Source organism: Primulina tabacum, chromosome 11 (genome assembly GCF_025594145.1).
Source record: "Primulina tabacum isolate GXHZ01 chromosome 11, ASM2559414v2, whole genome shotgun sequence".
Taxonomy (NCBI): Eukaryota; Viridiplantae; Streptophyta; class Magnoliopsida; order Lamiales; family Gesneriaceae; genus Primulina; species Primulina tabacum.
Window position 1 is genome coordinate 8365318 of NC_134560.1, and position 17919 is coordinate 8383236.

At 43.5% G+C, this 17919-nt stretch overlaps 1 protein-coding gene across 1 annotated transcript; it reads left to right on the top strand.

Annotated features, from left to right (window-relative positions):
• Nucleotides 1-611: 611 nt before the first annotated feature.
• LOC142519028 (MLO-like protein 13) lies at nt 612-17857 on the top strand. The gene is made up of 14 exons (XM_075621915.1): nt 612-868; nt 1031-1088; nt 1187-1365; nt 1518-1634; nt 1760-1820; nt 1985-2058; nt 16088-16162; nt 16259-16347; nt 16420-16469; nt 16735-16775; nt 16888-17094; nt 17200-17267; nt 17341-17401; nt 17642-17857. The coding sequence occupies exons 1-14, from the start codon at nt 746-748 to the stop codon at nt 17855-17857; spliced, it is 1419 nt and encodes a 472-aa protein (XP_075478030.1). The 5' UTR covers nt 612-745.
• Nucleotides 17858-17919: the final 62 nt, after the last annotated feature.

Consider the following 17919-nt stretch of genomic DNA (forward strand, 5'->3'; position numbering starts at 1 on the left):
TTACCAGAAGTTATAATTGGTGATAACAATGTAACTCAAATATTTAAATTGTATAGTAGTCTAAGCACACAACAGCTCGATTGCTTTCATAACATGAATAATTATTGCATCCTAATAATCAACTTCTCAATAATTGCACACTTTGTAACCCATGTGAGTCTAACCTGTGGAATTGGTTTTGATACCAACGGTAGGATCGAGCGCTTGTCGTTTCACCGGAAGTTATAGTTGATGGTAATAGTATAACTTAAAATTTTAAAACCGTAATTATGGTTTGATCGTATACTAGCTAGCTTATTATTGAATATTTGTCGGAGAGGAATTCATGAAAGTAATGTCATACTCAGACCACGTTTGCAAATGTTTTAAAAAAATGGTTATAGACTTTTTATTTATAAATTTGCAAAATTTTGTAAAAGAAAAGTCCGTAATATTTTTTTATACATTTGCAAACACTGACTTAATCGAACGCGTAGCTAACCAAATCACTCACCATGTATAATTTTTATTAACGGAAGGCCTGGAACCCTAGTACAACGTTAAATGTTCCTTCCTTAAACACGCATCGTCTCTCCTATACTTTTCCTCCATTCCAAATATACTTGCCTTGCTCTCACCATTAATCTTTCTGACATCTCAACAGTTTGTCTCAACTTATGCATTATAACAATTTATCTGCCTCATGATTTCAACTTCAACTAGTGATCATTTGTCACATTTCATCAACTAAACCAGACGAGCATAAATGTCGGGTGACGGGTCAGGCCGCTCGTTTGAGTATACACCGACGTGGGTTGTGGCTGTTGTCTGTTTTGTCATTGTCTCCATCTCATTTGCTGCTGAACAGATTCTTCATCGACTTGGGAAGGTATGTGAATGCGGAACCAGATCATGTATCTACGACAGCGATACAAGTACAAAAATCAACATATAATTTGTATAAACTGCAAATTTGCACGCATTTTTCGATCAGCAACTAAACCGTTAAAGATTTATCATGCTGCCTAGCTAACTTTGGTTTGTGAATCAGTTCTTTAGGCGCAAGAACCAGGATGCATTGTTTGAGGCTTTGCAAAAGCTAAAGGAAGGTTTGTTCCCCGTGTGTGCATGTACGTTAATTTACATATACATAAAATTTTCTGGGCAGTGGCTAACTTGAGTATAATTTAATCTATGGATTTCACAGAGTTGATGCTTCTGGGATTTATCTCCCTTATGTTAACGATGTTTCAAACTCTGATAAGCAATATTTGTATGCCTCGTAATCTCGCCGAGGTCATGCTTCCATGTAAGTTGGAAACTCTTCACGCCATCAACGGAAGGAGGCTTTTGTTCAAAGAAGCTCTTTCACAAAGCTGTCCAAAGGTATACAAAGATACACGTCTTGTTCATTTGTGTATCAGATATTGACGAGGAATAATTTTAAACGATTTCGAAAATGTTAAATATCATGTCCAACTCTCGATCTTAACAGAAAAACGACACAAAAATTTACTTATGTATACTTTTTATCACAGGGACAAGTCCCATTTTTGTCTTTAGAAGCGTTGCATCAACTGCATATATTCATATTTATTTTGGCCGTCGTTTATGTATTCTTTTGCGCCTCAACCATGGCTCTAGGCGGAATCAAGGTATAGATTTCTCCCTCAAATGAATGCGTAAATCTTGTATATTATGCAAACTTTCTTTTTGTTTAAACTATTTAAATCACTTTTCTCCCGACGTACATGCAAAACATATATACTTTGTTTTACAGATCCGCGAATGGGCGCATTGGGAGCACTCAATAAGAAATGAAGCGTCAACACATCATAGAAGTAGCTAGCTAGACATTTAGCGTAATTTTGTTTCATTGTTCGAAAAACTTTCAAAATTAATATTATTATCATAGGGTGGTTCCATTTTTCACCCTCCAAAAATACTCTATATTATATTTTTAGCATAATATATAAACTATTTCATTTGAATTTCGTGAATATAGGTCTTAATCACATGCGAGAATTTATGGAACGAGCCGGCAACTATTGGAGGAAATTTCATGTTATCAGCTGGGTGGTAAGTTTTACGTTTTTAAAAGCAGTCCAAACATAAATTATGATTCAGTTCCGTTTAAGAAAAAATTAGTTTTAATTCTCTGAAATGAGATAATTTTTTTATTTCAACTCCCTGAAATTAAAAATCCAAATATTATATTACATGTACTCAATTTAAATTGATCGATATTCAATTTAAGTCACTTGGTACCTGAAATACATACATTTATACCTTATTTTCAACAATATGTACCTTATTATCTCAAAAAAATGTTACATTTCATACCTAAAAATTATAATTATACACCTGATTTGATTCAGTTGATACTTAAAATTTGTGCATTTGTGCTATAATATCAATGATTTGTACCTATATTTATTTTTTACTTTTCTTGTCTTACATATGATATGAATAATATGCACAATTAAAATGTATTAATACTCGAAACTCATAAATTTTTGCGATAATTTCAATGGTATGTGATGTGACCTCGTTGAAATGGATGAGCCGGGTAAGGAGCTCCAACGGATCAAACCAACGATTTATAGTGTTTGGGAATTTTGAGTGAAGATAATGGCTGAGATTAACACCTGCAAACAAGAAAGTAACTCGTGAATGGGCGCCGGAGGGGTGTCCGACGTGGCCACTCCGATGCTTAAGTCAGCAGGTTGAAGATGAACACAAGCAATACTTGAGAAAAAATATGTATAATGCTTAGAGTTCAAAGATTTCAGAATACTTTAAATGAGATTCATACCTGCTATTTATAGTAGAGGAATGGGTAGTTACCTCGATTTCCGTGCCATCTACTAAGTTGGTTTACCAAACTAGCTTCTGATGACTTCTCGGACACTCCAAACCCAAGTTGTTCTGACAGATTGGATTGCCTGTATCAATCACACTTGAGTATGGTTCATTTCTCGAGGTAATACAGTTCTCGAGGTGGCCCAAGTGGTGATGTACCTGGGAACTCTGCCCGAGAAGGCGAGAAGCGCCCGGATGGCTCCGTGAGGGCCCGAGCTGTTTGGCAAAGAGCTCGGGTAAAGCCAAAATGCCCTGGAAGAGAAGACTTGCCCGGGTCTTTAGGAAACCTATCATACACATGGGTCATAATCTTGGCTATCCAAGTAACAAACCGGGTTATTGTTGACCCGGATTCTAATGGGGGTATCACCACCCATCCCTAAAATAGTCGGGCTAGAGCTTGACTCGCTGTCCCGATCAGTCATATTTGTCGTTTAGTCCTCTCAGGAAGTCCAAGAAGTGTCATTATGACGCATGCATGAGTATTGGCACCGCCGAAAATTGTTCGTATTCCGAGGTAATAATGAGCCTGCCTCCTCAATATCCGTACATGTCTTTTCATCTGCCCAATACAACTTCCAAAGTTCATCCTAATCGTTCATGTGCTCATAGATTAAAGGCTACGATTGGCTCTCTCTTCCTATATATAATAGATCACATATTTCCCCATCATACCAGCAAATTATAATCTGAGAAGGATAATGGCAGGTTCAAGTAATTCGAAGGCTCTCGTTATGGTAGCAGAGTTCATGAACGCAGCTTTTGAGAAGCGAAAAGTTGAACCGGAAGATGAAGTCTTCCAAAAGATCCTCAATTTCTGGGAGGAGTTGCAAGGATTGCAGTTCCTATACGAATGTGGAGAAGCTACCACTCCTCGGCTGGTGGCAAAGCTTGAGAAATATCGGGAACGCTTGCACATTTCCGATACCGTAAATCTTTTTGAGGACGACTATGTCCTCCAGCTAATGCTTTACAAGGAGAAGAAGATACTGCAGAACATTGCCGATTCTGATAGCTTTATGAAGGCGTTCACTGGCAGCTCTGTAAAGAGCTTGATGGTCAAGTGGATGGCTTCAACCGAAATGCCATGATTTAATGGTCCCCGAGCTCAAAGATAAAATCCAATCTCCCGGGTTATTAAATCATGTACCGGCCTCAAACCTCCCGGGCTACAAAATAAGATGCCGGGGCCTCTAACCTCATGGGCTACAAAATAAGATGCCGGGGTCTCAAACTTCCCGGGCTACAAAATAAGATGCCGGAGTCTCAAACTTCCCGGGATATGATATGGTATCATAATGGTGCACGAATCAGCATTAACTTCCCGCCGAAAAACGTTTCATATTCCGAGGTAATAATGATCTCGTGTCATCGACACTTGTGTGCGCCCCTTCGACTACCCGGTACAATTTACGAGGCGCGTCCTGATCGTCCACGTGTGTTTAAATCAACGGTTGTGATTAACTCTCCTCCTGAATAAATGGGAAAACGTTTTGATTGGTTCGAAACCTTCCGACTTCTTCCATATTGAATGCCACTTGCCTATAAATAAGATGGTAGAGATGAAAGGTGATCATTAATTCAATATGTCGAGTTCAAGTGATTCCACTGCTTGCAGCAGCACACACGTCCTAGTGACCAACGAAATGCGTCCTCATCTGGAGGAACTAAAGAAGACGATTGAAGAGTTCATATGGGTGAAGGTCATGTCCACCTGGTATAAGATTCAAGACCTGAATTATACATACCAGAATGGCTTGGCTACTACTCGCGCTCAAAGAGCAAGAGCGAGGAAGTATAAGCGAAATTTTGTAGTAGATCGAGTTACAGATATGGCTATCGATCCGGTTCTGTTACACGCGATGCTATGGCAAGAATATCATCAGCTGGACAAGATCTTAATTGCTGAGTCCTTCATCAATCTTTGGATTCATGAATTGACTGATTGGATAACCGTGTGGTAAGCTTCTGTAGCTTCGATAATGAATAATATAACAGCTCGTCGATTTTTCCTTTAATGAAATTTTTATTGACGTACTTTGCTTCCTTATTCTTCTGTGAATGAATCAATGTAAATTGCATAATATATAATCATCGCTAAATGAAATTGCAATGCCCGGACCTAATGTATTCTGAACTTGAAATGAAGCGTCGGGGCCTCGTGTCTCCCGGGCTTTGAATAAAATGCCGGGGCCTCGAATCTCCCGGTCTTATGATAAGATGCCGGGGCCTAAAACCTCCCGGATTATAAAATAAGATGCCGGGATCTTGGGTAACCCAAAGGGTGTCATGATAACGCGTGCCCTTTTACTCAACGGTCAGGAACATTTCGCATTTCGAGGAGCCGATAGGTCTGACATTTCAATAATTGCGCGTCCTTTCATATACCCGCACAATTTCACAGATTCAGATCAACCATCCGATTTGATTCAAATCAACGGCGCAGATTGATTCCCTCCCTTTATAAGTATTGGCGGCTCTCAAAAACCACTTTCAAAATCAAATCTTCGGCGAAGCTATTGCAAAATTTTTCCTCGAAGCTCCTTTGCGGTAACCACCTACTTCCGGCGATGTTTTATCACTTTCCTCCTCAAAACTTGTAAGTTTCTCTTTCCGAGCTATGTCCAATTCTACTTCTTCTACCTCTGGAGCTAATGTGCGAGGATCTCCTAGCGATGAGTCCGCCGCACTGCGCTCTGACTCCCCTCCGTCTCCGCCCCGCCGTTCTATTACCCAGACCTTAAAATCCTTCCCAACCAAACCCTCTTCTTCAAAACCCTCATCCTCGAGCACTTCCCGAGCTCCTGGAAAGGACAAGGGTAAGGGAAAAGCTCGGGTCTCTGACCATCCTTCTAATGAGGTCCCGGGGGTTCCTTGATTCGCCTCAATGAGCAGTGCTTTGCGCTCGGGGGCGGATGAGGAACTCCGGTCTTTGGGGTCTATTCCTTCCTCTTTTTCTATTTTAGTACCCGGCCCTTCTGATAGGGCTAATAACCCCCCTACCGGGTATACCACCTTCTTTCGGGACCAAATTCGGAATGGTCTCCGATTTCCCGTCCACCCTTTTTATATTGAGGTCACCAAGTTTTTCGGCGTACCAGTTAATCAATTCCATCCTAATTCCTTCAGGATTATGGCCTCGGCCTATGTCCTTTTCAAGATGCATAATTACCTCATCACTCCCCTTATTCTCCACTATTTCTTTTCTTGCCGGCTTGGGGACAATGCTTTTTCCCTGACTGCCCGGCTAAATGCCCGATTCCTTGATGACATCCCTTACTCTCAAAAGGGATGGAAAGAAAAATTTTTCTATATTCAACTCCCGGGTCCTCTTCCCTGCCTGAACGGGTTTCTTCGATCCCTTCCCCAACAACCTACCCTTCCCCCGTCCTATAAACTCGAGGACCCCTTCCTTGTTAGTAAAAATTTTGTGGAGAGGCATAAGTACTCCTCTTCCGTTCTTATCTCAGATGAGAACCTAATTACCTACGGGTTGAGTGCCCGTGCTGAGGACCCTTTGGACAGGGTGATTGACGAGGTTGCAGTCTCGGGCGCTCAACCCGGTAATTTGCGATATCCTGGTCCTGTTTTGAGAGTTTTATATTACTACTTGTGCTGAGATTTCTTCTTACTTTTGTGCAGATAACCCAAAAATGCAGGAGGCCTTCGCCAAAAAATGGGCGGCTGAAAAGGCGGCCAAAGAGAAGAAAATGGCAGCCCGAAAAGCTGCCCTTGAGCAGAAACTAGCTGAGGAGGCGATAGCCCGGCGCACTGAGTTAGATCGGGTTGAGGCCCAACAAAAAGAGATGGCCCAGGAAGCATCCCAAGAGGACCTTGAGGACCACGTCCCTCTGACCCAGAGGAAGCGAAAGGCTATCACCAGCCCGGAGCAAACTTTGGCCGAGGACAGTTTGGAGGTGGGTCAAAACTCCTCTCTTGTGACCCGGTCAAACACCCCTCCCCTCCCACGATCTGAGCAACAGCCTCCTCTCCTTGGGTTCGAGCAACAAACCCTTCAACAACCTCCTCTCTTCGAGCAGCCTCCCCGAATGAATATTCTTGAAGAGGGGTCTTCACCACGGGGGATGAAGATTCTCAAACAGCTTCTCACTCCTGACGAGGAGGCTCGTTTGAAGAATGCTAGTGCTTCTGCCAAAATTTTTGAGGGCTCGAACAAGCTCTTGTCGGTAAGTTTTTGTTAGTCCCTATAACTTTTTCTTACTCCGATCACTGTCGATTCTTATCGACCTTTTTTTTGGATAGGCCGCTCACTTGCTGATTTCCGCTTTTGAGTCGGTTGGAAGGACTGACTATCTCTGGTAAGAGAGCCCGGTCTTTCCAAGATGCTCAGGGGAGGCTGCAAGAGGAGCTAGCCCGGGCTCGAGCCACCCATGAGGAAGAAGTGGCTAAGATGCGCTCAGCTCTGGACAAGGCTCAAGAGGAGATTGCTGAAGGCCTTATCCGAGAGGAACGTCTGCAGGGTTCTCTATCTGTTTCAGAATCGAGTCTTCGTGCCGTTTTTGAACAGGTAGAGTTGCAGATGCATAGGGCTGAGAGAGCTGAAAATGCCCTGGCCCGGGCTGAATACGATAAGGACAAGTGGCAGGCTTCCTTCCTCCACTCTCCTGAGTTTAAGAAGGCCGTGGTGGACAAGGCCTACCCTCTTTTTCAAACCGGTTTTGAGAAATGCCGGTAACAATTTGAGGAAGCCGAACTCCTACCCCAAGATAAGGAAAATTTTCCGGATTTTGGTCTGGCCATTGCATCCCTTCCCAAGGATGGTGAGGAGGAGAAGGAGACGACACAAGAAGAGCAACCCGGGCCTGAACATGTAGATATAGACTAGGACTTGTACTTTTTTTTTTCTCTTTTTATTTGCTTCTGTCTGTAACTTTCAGGCCTTCAGGCTTTTATTAATGCAATCTTCCTTTTCTTCTAACACCCCTGTATTTCTCTAACAAGTGCTCAACGTCATGTCTTTACAATAAACAAGATATCTGATAGGTCACCAGAAATTTATAAGCGTTAAGGACTTGATTGGTAATTTCTCGTGAGTATCCGGGCTTCAAGTCCATATAAGATAACAGGATGCTTATATCTTCACAGACAAACGAGATGTCATGATTTCAAAGAGAATAATCCCGGGTTTCAGAATGATCGAGATGTGGTTCCGGGAGCCAGGGTGTAGTGCTCTGGGCTTTTTAAGAACCAAGGTTCGGAGCCTTGGGCCGGGGAGCATGTCCCGGGACTTGTGAATGGTCGAGGTGTGGTTCCCCGAGCAAGGGTGTAGTGCCCTGGGCTTTTTAAGAACCAAGGTGCGGAGCCTTGGGCCGGGGAGCATGTCCCGGGACTTGTTAATGGTCAAGGTGTGGTTCCCCGAGCCAGGGTGTTGTGCCCTGGGCTTTTTAAGAACCAAGGTGCGGAGCCTTGGGCCGGGGAGCATGTCCCGGGACTTGTTAATGGTCGAGGTGTGGTTCCCCGAGCCAGGGTGTAGTGCCCTGGGCTTTTTAAGAACCAAGGTGCGGAGCCTTGGGCCGGGGAGCATGTCCCGGGACTTGTGAATGGTCGAGGTGTGGTTCCTCGAGCCAGGGTGTAGTTCCCTGGGCTTTTTAAGAACCAAGGTGCGGAGCCTTGGGCCGGGGAGCATGTCCCGGGACTTGTGAATGGTCGAGGTGTGGTTCCCCGAGCCAGGATGTAGTGCCCTGGGCTTTTTAGGAACCAAGGTGCGGAGCCTTGGGCCGGGGACCATGTCCCGGGACTTGTGAATGGTCGAGGTGTGGTTCCTCGAGCCAGGGTGTAGTGCCCTGGGCTTTTTAAGAACCAAGGTGCGGAGCCTTGGGCCGGGGAGCATGTCTCGGGACTTGTGAATGGTCGAGGTGTGGTTCTCCGAGCCAAGGTGTAGTGTCCTGAGCTTTTTAAGAACCAAGGTGCGGAGCCTTGGGCCGGGGAGCATGTCCCGGGACTTGTGAATGGTCGAGGTGTGGTTCCCCGAGCCAGGGTGTAGTGCCCTGGGCTTTTTAAGAACCAAGGTGCGGAGCCTTGGGCCGGGGAGCATGTCCGGGACTTGTGAATGGTCGAGGTGTGGTTCCCCGAGCCAGGGTGTAGTGCCCTGGGCTTTTTAAGAACCAAGGTGCGGAGCCTTGGGCCGGGGAGCATGTCCCGGGACTTGTGAATGATCGAGGTGTGGTTCCCCGAGCCAGGGTGTAGTGCCCTGGGCTTTTTAAGAACCAAGGTGCGGAGCCTTGGGCCGGGGAGCATGTCCCGGGACTTAATAATAGGAGTATTCAGAACACGCTATGAGAAAATATATCTTTCATTTATTTCTTCCATCAAATAATTACATCCGTCATGCATAGTACTGCTTTAAATTAAATACATTCCAGGGTCTTTTAAGAGAGTGTCCTTGCGCATCTTCCAGATAAAAAGATCTCGAGCTGACTCTCCGTGTGATTTTGTAAGGCCCTTCCCACCAAGCTTCCAGCTTCCCAACATCCCCAGCAGGGTTGATTTTCTTCATGACTAGATCCCCCACCTGGAAGTCACGGATGCGGACCTTTTTGTTATATGATTTCATGACCCGACTTCGATATGCTTCCATTCGAATGAAAGCTCGATCTCTTTTTTTTTCGACCAAATCCAACTCCATAGCCCGGGTTTGATCATTGTTGTCCGGGTAAGATTCTATCGGGGAAGAGGTTTGCCCGATCTCAACTGGGAGGACTGCTTCAGAACCATATACCAAGTTAAAAGGAGTTTCTTGGGTAGGTGCCCGAGGGGTAGTTCTGTAAGCCCAGAGAACACTGGGTAATTCTTCAACCCAATATTTTCCTTTGCCTTGCAGCCTTGTCTTTAGTGCTTGTACAATAATTCTATTGACAACTTCTGTCTGGCCATTAGATTGAGGATATGCAACAGCGGTAAAAGATTGAGTGATCTTCATTTCTCTGCACCATGACGTAATTCCTTTGCCCTGGAACTGTCTCCCATTGTCCGAGATCAGTTTTCTGGGCACTCCAAACCGGCACACAATGTTCTTCCACAAGAATTTCAATACCTCCTGCTCAGTAATTTTTGCCAAGGGCTCAGCCTCTACCCATTTGGAAAAGTAATCAACAGTCACTAATAAGAATTTTTTCTGAGCCCGGGCAATTGAGAATGGACCCACGATATCCATGCCCCATTGATCAAAGGGGCAAGATGTCCAGATAGGCTTCATGAGAGTGGCCGGTCTGTGTTTAAAATTTGAGTGATGCTGGCAACCTTCAGAAGATTGGACCACCCGAGCAGAATCTTGATTTAAGTTTGGCCACCAGAAATCGGCAAGCATCGTTTTTCGAGCCAAAGACATTCCTCCGAGGTGCTCGGCATAACAACCTTCATGAATTTCTCGGAGGACATAATTCACCTCCTACTCATTTAAGTATTTTAAAAAAGGTCCCTGGAATGATCTCCTGTATAAGATATTATTTAAGAGAACAAACCTGGGAGCTAGTCTCTTAGTTTTCTGAGCTCGGGCTCTGTCTTCGGGTAGTTCATTATTTACCATAAACTTGATCAGAGGTGTCATCCAGGAGTCCTCTGGCTCTGGTAACATTTCTTCCTCAGTAGAAAGGATCAAACGGGAAACACGCAAGACCTCCCGAGTATTTACCTCTGACAAAGAAGCAGCCATTTTTGCCAGAGTATCTGCCTCACTATTCTCTTCCCGGGGTATTTGTTCAATACCCCAATCCGCAAAAACTTCTGCTCGGGCTTTGATGAGCTGTAAATATTTTAGCATCCTGTCATCCTTAGCCTCATATACGCCCTTTATTTGTTGAGTGATGAGTTGTGAATCGCGGAATATAGAATAATCCGGGAAGCTCCGACTTCCCGGGCAGCTTGAATACCAGCCAGGACAGCCTCGTACTCAGCCTCATTATTGGTTACCCGGGAGTCAATTCTAAGTGCTAGTTTAATCTTTTCTCCCGGGGGAGACATTATCACAACCCCTACTCCGCACCCGGCAAGGCTAGACGCCTCATCCACGAATACTCTCCATACCTCCTCTTCATCGGGTTGGACCATCTCGGATAAAAAATCTGACAAAGCTTGTGCTTTGATGGCCACCCGAGGTTTGTACTTAATGTCATACTCCCCCAACTCTACTGTCCACTTGACCATACGCCCGGACACCTCAGAGTGAGTCATGATCCTGCCAAGAGGACTATTGGTAAGAACAACTATTTGATGTGACAGGAAATAAGGCCATAGCTTCCGGGCAGTCATGACCAAGGCAAGAACAATCTTCTCTACTTCACTGTACCGGAGCTCGGGTCCTCTTAGAGCATGACTGACATAATAAACAGGCTTTTGATCGGAGCCCTCTTCTTTTATCAAAATCGAGCTGACAGCATACTCTGTGATAGACAAATAAACATATAATTTATCCTCGGGTTCCGGCTTTACCAATACAGGGAGTTCTGCCAGATGAATCTTCAAGTCTTGGAAGGCCTGTTCACATTTATCATCCCATCCAAATTGATGGGCCTTCCTTAAGACTTGAAAGAAAGGATAACTTCGATGCGCTGACCGGGAAATAAATCGAGACAGGAAAGCAATCCTCCCGGTCAACTTCTGCACTTCCTTGACAGATCGGGGAGATGGCATGCATAGCACAGACTTGACTTTTTCCTGATTCACCTCGATCCCCCGATCTGTCACTATGAATCCCAAGAATTTGCCACTCTTTACGCCAAAAATACACTTGGCAGGGTTGAGCTTGATCCCGTACTGCATGAGAGTGGCAAAAGTTTCTTCCAGATCACCAATAAAGCTTGCCACTTCTCGGGTTTTGCCTAGAATATCATCCACATAGACTTCCACATTCCGCCCCAACTGCTTCTCGAAGACTTTGTTCATCAAACGCTGGTAAGTTGCCCATGCATTCTTCAACCCGAAAGGCATTACAATGTAACAAAATGTACCTCCCGAGGTGATGAAACTGGCTTTATCTTGATCACTCTTGGCCAGGGGGATTTGATGATATCCCTGGTACGCATCCATGAAGCTTAGCAATTCGAAACCCGATGTAGAATCCACCAGTTGATCAATGCGGGGCAGAGGATAATGATCTTTGGGGCAGGCTTTATTAAGATCGCGGAAATCTACACACATGCGCCACTTCCCAGTGGACTTGGGCACCAAGACCACATTCGAGAGCCATTAAGGGAATTGAATCTCTCGAATGTGGCCAGCCTTCAGGAGCTCTTTTACTTGTTCACCAATAATTTTGTCCTTCTCAGGACCAAAGTGTTTCTTTTTTTGCTTCACCGGGTGAGATCCCGGGAGAATGTTCAATTGGTGCTCCGCTATCAGGGGAGAAATCCCTGTCAAATCCTGTTGGGATCAGGCAAACACATGAATATTAGTTTTTAAACAGTCAACCAGACTAACCCGGGTGGATATGCTGAGATCCCGAGCAACCCGGATTTGTTGACCTGGTCCGATTTCTACCACTTCCTGCTCCTCTTATGCCACAAAGTGCACCTCTCCTCTTTCCATTACTCCTCCTTCTAATCCATCCACCCTTGCTTTCTTTCCTTCCCTCCTCGTTTTGCTCCGATCAGCCCGGATTGCCTCCACATAGCATTTTCGAGAAGATGGCTGATCTCCCCGAACTTCTCCTACCCGGGCTCCCACCGGAAACTTTATTTTTTGGTGGTAGGTGGATGCTACAGCTCTGAGCTCGTTCATAGCTGGCCTCCCCAGAATGATGTTATAAGATGATGGGGAATCCACCACAGTGAAAGAAGTCATCACTGTCTTCTTGAGATCCTGAGAACCCAGGGTTAATGGCAAAACAATCTCCCCCTCCGGGTAAACCACATGGCCAGCAAAATCAAAGAGAGCAGTTTCCACAGCTTCCAAGTGATAGCCCTGCAAATCCATCTGCATAAAGGCATCTTTAAAAATTACATTTACAGAACTGCCCGAGTCCACGAAGACTCGTAAAATATCATAATTTGCCACTAGGGCATCGTTGTGGGGCAGATTCACTCATCTCAAATCTTCCGGGCCAAAATTGATGACCGCTTCACTTCTTCTCTCTCCCTCCACCTCCAAACACTCCCTCCTACTTCTCGACTTCCTTGCCCAGTTGGAGTCTCCATCAGTAGAGCCTCCTAATATCATTTTAATCAATCCCGTGGCAGGGGGCAAGCTCTTTTTTCCCTCGGGTTCAGGCTCCCTTCTTCTACTGGGCTCAATCCTCGGAATATTCCTCATACTTCCTCCTCGGGCGTTGGATCCTGGTTGCCGAGATGTCCAAGGTGGCATTCTCGGCCTCTGACAATTGTTGCTGGGTCCCGGAATGGAAGGTGAGACATAATTCCCCTTCATTGCTTTGCAGTCTTCCGTGTTATGGTGGCACACTTTGTGAAAAGAGCAAAATCCGTTCTTCTCTGGCAAGGAGAACTGATGATCCGGGGCCAAATCTCTACTGCACTCCTGCACTTCTCTTTCCGGGGCAATTTTAGAGGCACGTAATGAGAAAAGTGTCTTGTATTGCCTCTCTTCTGTCCCCTCTCCTCGGGCTTAGACAACTGGTCTCCTCTTTCCTTCCTCACCACTTCCCTCTTCTGTTTCTGGGCCTCCTCCATATTGATGTACTTTTCTGCTCGTGACAACAGATCCTCGAAATCCCCAGGCACCTTCTTGGTTAGTGACTTAAAGAATTCACCTTCTCTCAAACCCTGGGTGAATGTCGTAGTCTTTGTTTCAGCGGCACAGGTAGGGACGTCTAAGGCCACTCTGTTGAACCTTCTTATATAGGCCCTTAAACTCTCTTCTGGGCTCTGCCTAACTTCAAAAAGACTAAAAGCAGTCTTTTTGTACTTTTTACTGCTGCTGAAATGGTGTAAAAACACCTTCTGAAAGCCTTCAAAAGAACTGATACTTTGGGAAGTCAAGCCCTCGAACCACCTCTGAACTGAATCCACCAGCGTTGTAAGGAACACCTTACACTTGATTCGATCAGTGTAACAGTGCAACATGGCCATATTTTCAAACCTGGCCAGGTGCTCCTCCGGGTCGGCATTGCCATCATAGTCTTTTACCTTTGCAGATTTGAAATTTCCGGGAAGAGGTTCCCGCACAATGATATCAGTAAACGGGTATCCTCTTGGGAATGCCCGGGCAACGCTCCGTCTTTCCAACTGTCCTTCCAGGACCTTCATCTTCTGCCTTAATTCCAACAACTCCTCTGCCACAGTAGGAGATTTGGACCCGGCGCTGGATTTCTCGTCTTCTCCTGCCATCTCATTCTCCCTCCTCCCCTGCTCCTGCTCCTGCTCCTGCTCCTGCTCATGTCCCTGTTTATCCCCGGGTGGTGTAACAGGATGAGAGACTTCTTTTCTGGCCATAGCTTGCACGATGGCATCGACCATCATTTTCTTTAACTCTTCAGGGGTCATGGTATTGACGTTTGGTCCGATGTTATTAGCACCAGCTTGTCTTGAAGTCTGTCCTCCATCACCCTGAGCGTGAGAATTATCCTGGTTGGTTCTTCTCGTACGAGCCAATCAACGTCTCGAACTCAGTATTTCTCACAGACGGCGCCAATGATGTGACCTCGTTGAAATGGATGAGCCGGGTAAGGAGCTCCAACGGATCAAACCAACAATTTATAGTGTTTGGGAATTTTGAGTGAAGATAATGGCTGAGATTAACACCTGCAAACAAGAAAGTAACTCGTGAATGGGCGCCGGAGGGGTGTCCGACGTGGCCACTCCGATGCTTAAGTCAGCAGGTTGAAGATGAACAAAAGCAATACTTGAGAAAAAATATGTATAATGCTTAGAGTTCAAAGATTTCAGAATACTTTAAATGAGATTCATACCTGCTATTTATAATAGAGGAATGGGTAGTTACCTCGATTTCCGTGTCATCTACTAAGTCGGTTTACCAAACTAGCTTCTGATGACTTCTCGGACACTCCAAACCCAAGTTGTTCTGACAGATTGGATTGCCTGTATCAATCACACTTGAGTATGGTTCATTTCTCGAGGTAATGCAGTTCTCGAGGTGGCCCAAGTGGTGATGTGCCTGGAAACTCTGCCCGAGAAGACGAGAAGCGCCCGGATGGCTCCGTGAGGGCCCGAGCTGTTTGGCAAAGAGCTCGGGTAAAGCCAAAATGCCCGGGAAGAGAAGACTTGCCCGGATCTTTAGGAAACCTATCATACACATGGGTCATAATCTTGGCTATCCAAGTAACAAACCGGGTTAATGTTGACCCGGATTCTAATGGGGGTATCAGTACGTGGTGATTTGGATTGAAAAATACCATGAAGCTGAAATGGTAAAAATATGTGGATCCAGAGAACTAAAACCAAGTTTTCTGACACGAGGACTGAATCTTAAGCTTTATTTGATGCGGGAAACTGAATCTCAAATAACCTTATTTAATTCGTAAAGTGAAATAAATTGCGTGCCTCACTTTCCTTCACTTCTTTGGTCTCAATTTTCTATGCTCTTTCACATGTTTCGCTGCCTTAGTTCCACTTCCACCTTTTATTCGTGCCAAAAATGGCTCGTCTTTAAAAATCATTAAAAAATGGCTGATGTATTAGAACCAAAAATATATTTTTAGTTTTTTTTTATAAAAATACTAATTATATCCAATAATTTTTATTTGGTTTAACATTTAATTTTATTTTCCAAATTAAACTCCTAAACTTCCAGAGAATACATTATACTATAAAGCCAAAATTTGTAATGGTACTAACTTTCATGTTGGAACATAGAAAGTACTAAAGAGATGTCAACCCCATGAACAGTAAGTTAATGAAAATGATATTGTGTGCAACGAGGCTCATTCTATGTTATACTAGGAGTATTACTCATGATATATTTTTATATATGATGTGGACATGATCGTCTGAATAAACCCCACATGTTTTGTTTTGAATTCAGACGATCATATAAACATCATGTATAAAAATACACCGAGAATAACATTTTCGAAGTAGCATAATCCAACGCGCGGAATCTTTTGGTCCATGATATAATCTCTCCCTTGCTCGGTCCTTGTCATAAAATTAGCTCCCTCACCCAGTTGTGATAAAAAAAAAAGTGATGTTATGCCATTTCTAAATACATATCTTATCCAAATTCAACTAGTTTAACTCAAGTAAATTTACCTCCACAATAAAATACAGCACTCAATGCATACATTTCTATTAATCTGTAATACCTGTTTCTTATGCAGGTAGCATTCTTCAAACAATTTTACGGATCGGTCACTAAATCAGACTACCTAGCACTACGACAAGGATTTATTCGTGTAAAATTCCCTAGCCATATCCATTTTTTTCCTTGCATTTCGATAATCCTAGATTCGTTAAATTAACATCTGTTTCTGTTTCTTTTCTTGGTGAAGGAACATTGTCCTAGCCACCCAGATTACAATTTTCACAAGTACATGCTGAGGACATTAGAACACGATTTCAAGAAAATCGTAGGAATAAGGTTATAAATATAATATCATTAATATACAAGCTTGAAACTTATGCTGATACTGGAAAAATGATCTTTCAACAGCTGGTACTTATGGCTCTTTGTTGTGATCTTTTTGCTTGTGAACATTGAAGGTACTTTAAAGATTCTTTTGTCCTAGTTCAATAATGTTTTCCGAGTTAGAGTATTGATAGGTAGTCGTTTTGTGCTTGTAACTCCCACCATTGATCCATGGGAATGACTGGATAAGTTTTATAAGAATATATAATAGATTATTTAAGTTGTTATTGAAATCCATTGTAATTCGAATATTTAGAGGATAGTTTTTGCAACCCTATCGGCGGAACTGACAGAATCTTGGCAATGAATCTAACATTGTGCACTGAATGGATATTGCAGGATGGCACCTATATTTTTGGCTATCATTTTTACCTTTAGTTGTAAGTGACACAATTCTTGGCTATTACATATAAATTTACTGAAACGGTCTAAAATTGTCTAAACGCGCCGTGCACGTGTTCTTGTGGGGTATTTTTCTGTAATATTTTTCAGCTGCTGCTTATCGTTGGGGCTAAATTGGAGCATATCATGACAGAATTAGCAAATGATGCTGTACAAAGAGCTGATGACACTGAAGGGACAGGAGTGAGGCCTTCCGATGAACTGTTCTGGTTCCATCAACCGGCCCTCGTTCTTTATTTGATTCACTTCATTTTGTTCCAAAATTCTTTCGAGATCGCGTTCTTGTTCTGGATTTGGGTGAGTTGGAACTATATTCTTTCACCTCCATATTTCAAGAAAATTGTTTATTTTCTATAATTTTGGCACAAAATTCTGGTAAAAGTTGCTGTTTTTTCTTTCCAGGGCACATATGGAGTCAGGTCATGCATCATAGAGGAGTTGGGATTCATCATCCCTAGAATTGTCGTTGGGTATAGAATCAATCACTTGTATAAAAATCAAACGTATCCGCTTATGCTTTTGCTCATAATCCTTGGTTTGCAGGGTGGTGGTTCAAGTTCTTTGCAGTTATAGCACTTTGCCTTTATATGCATTAGTTTCACAGGTAAACTAAAAGCTTTTCATACTTTGTGTAAAAATGGAAATTTTAATATATTTTAAAGTCAAGGACCTTGTGATCTATATCTTTCTTTCTAAAAAAAGGATTCCTTTGGTGGACAAAACAAAAGGGTTTTTGTTAATTGATCAAAACATACCTCTGGCTGGCCTCGCAACAATTTTGAGATATTGGAGGTTTTGATTATAAATAAAGCGATACATATACTTCTTGTTTCTTGGAAAGCAGATGGGCACCATGTTTAAGCAGACCGTTTTCGATGAGTTTACTCATGAACTCATACTGGACTGGGCAGCATCATCACATAGGAGTGCGAACAAAATGATTGCTGAATCAAGCAACAGTCCCATTTGCGTTGCTCAAGAAACGGCAGCAGCTGAACCTGTGATTGAACTTTCTCGTTCAAACAGTTCTGGGATCTCATTTGGTCGGGACAAAGATTAGTCATATGCTGCTGCACCTCAGTTTCTTAAGGTTTATCTGCTATTTATCGTGCAGGAAATAAA

What these genes read in the sequence shown, in the direction of transcription:
- LOC142519028 (XM_075621915.1), top strand. Translation starts at nt 746, where the DNA reads ATGTCGGGTGACGGGTCAGGCCGCTCGTTTGAGTATACACCGACGTGG. An exon ending in AGCGTCAACACATCATAGAA is followed by an intron (nt 1,821 to 1,984) that starts GTAGCTAGCTAG and finishes TCGTGAATATAG; the next exon opens with GTCTTAATCACATGCGAGAA. An exon ending in AAGAAAATCGTAGGAATAAG is followed by an intron (nt 16,348 to 16,419) that starts GTTATAAATATA and finishes ATCTTTCAACAG; the next exon opens with CTGGTACTTATGGCTCTTTG.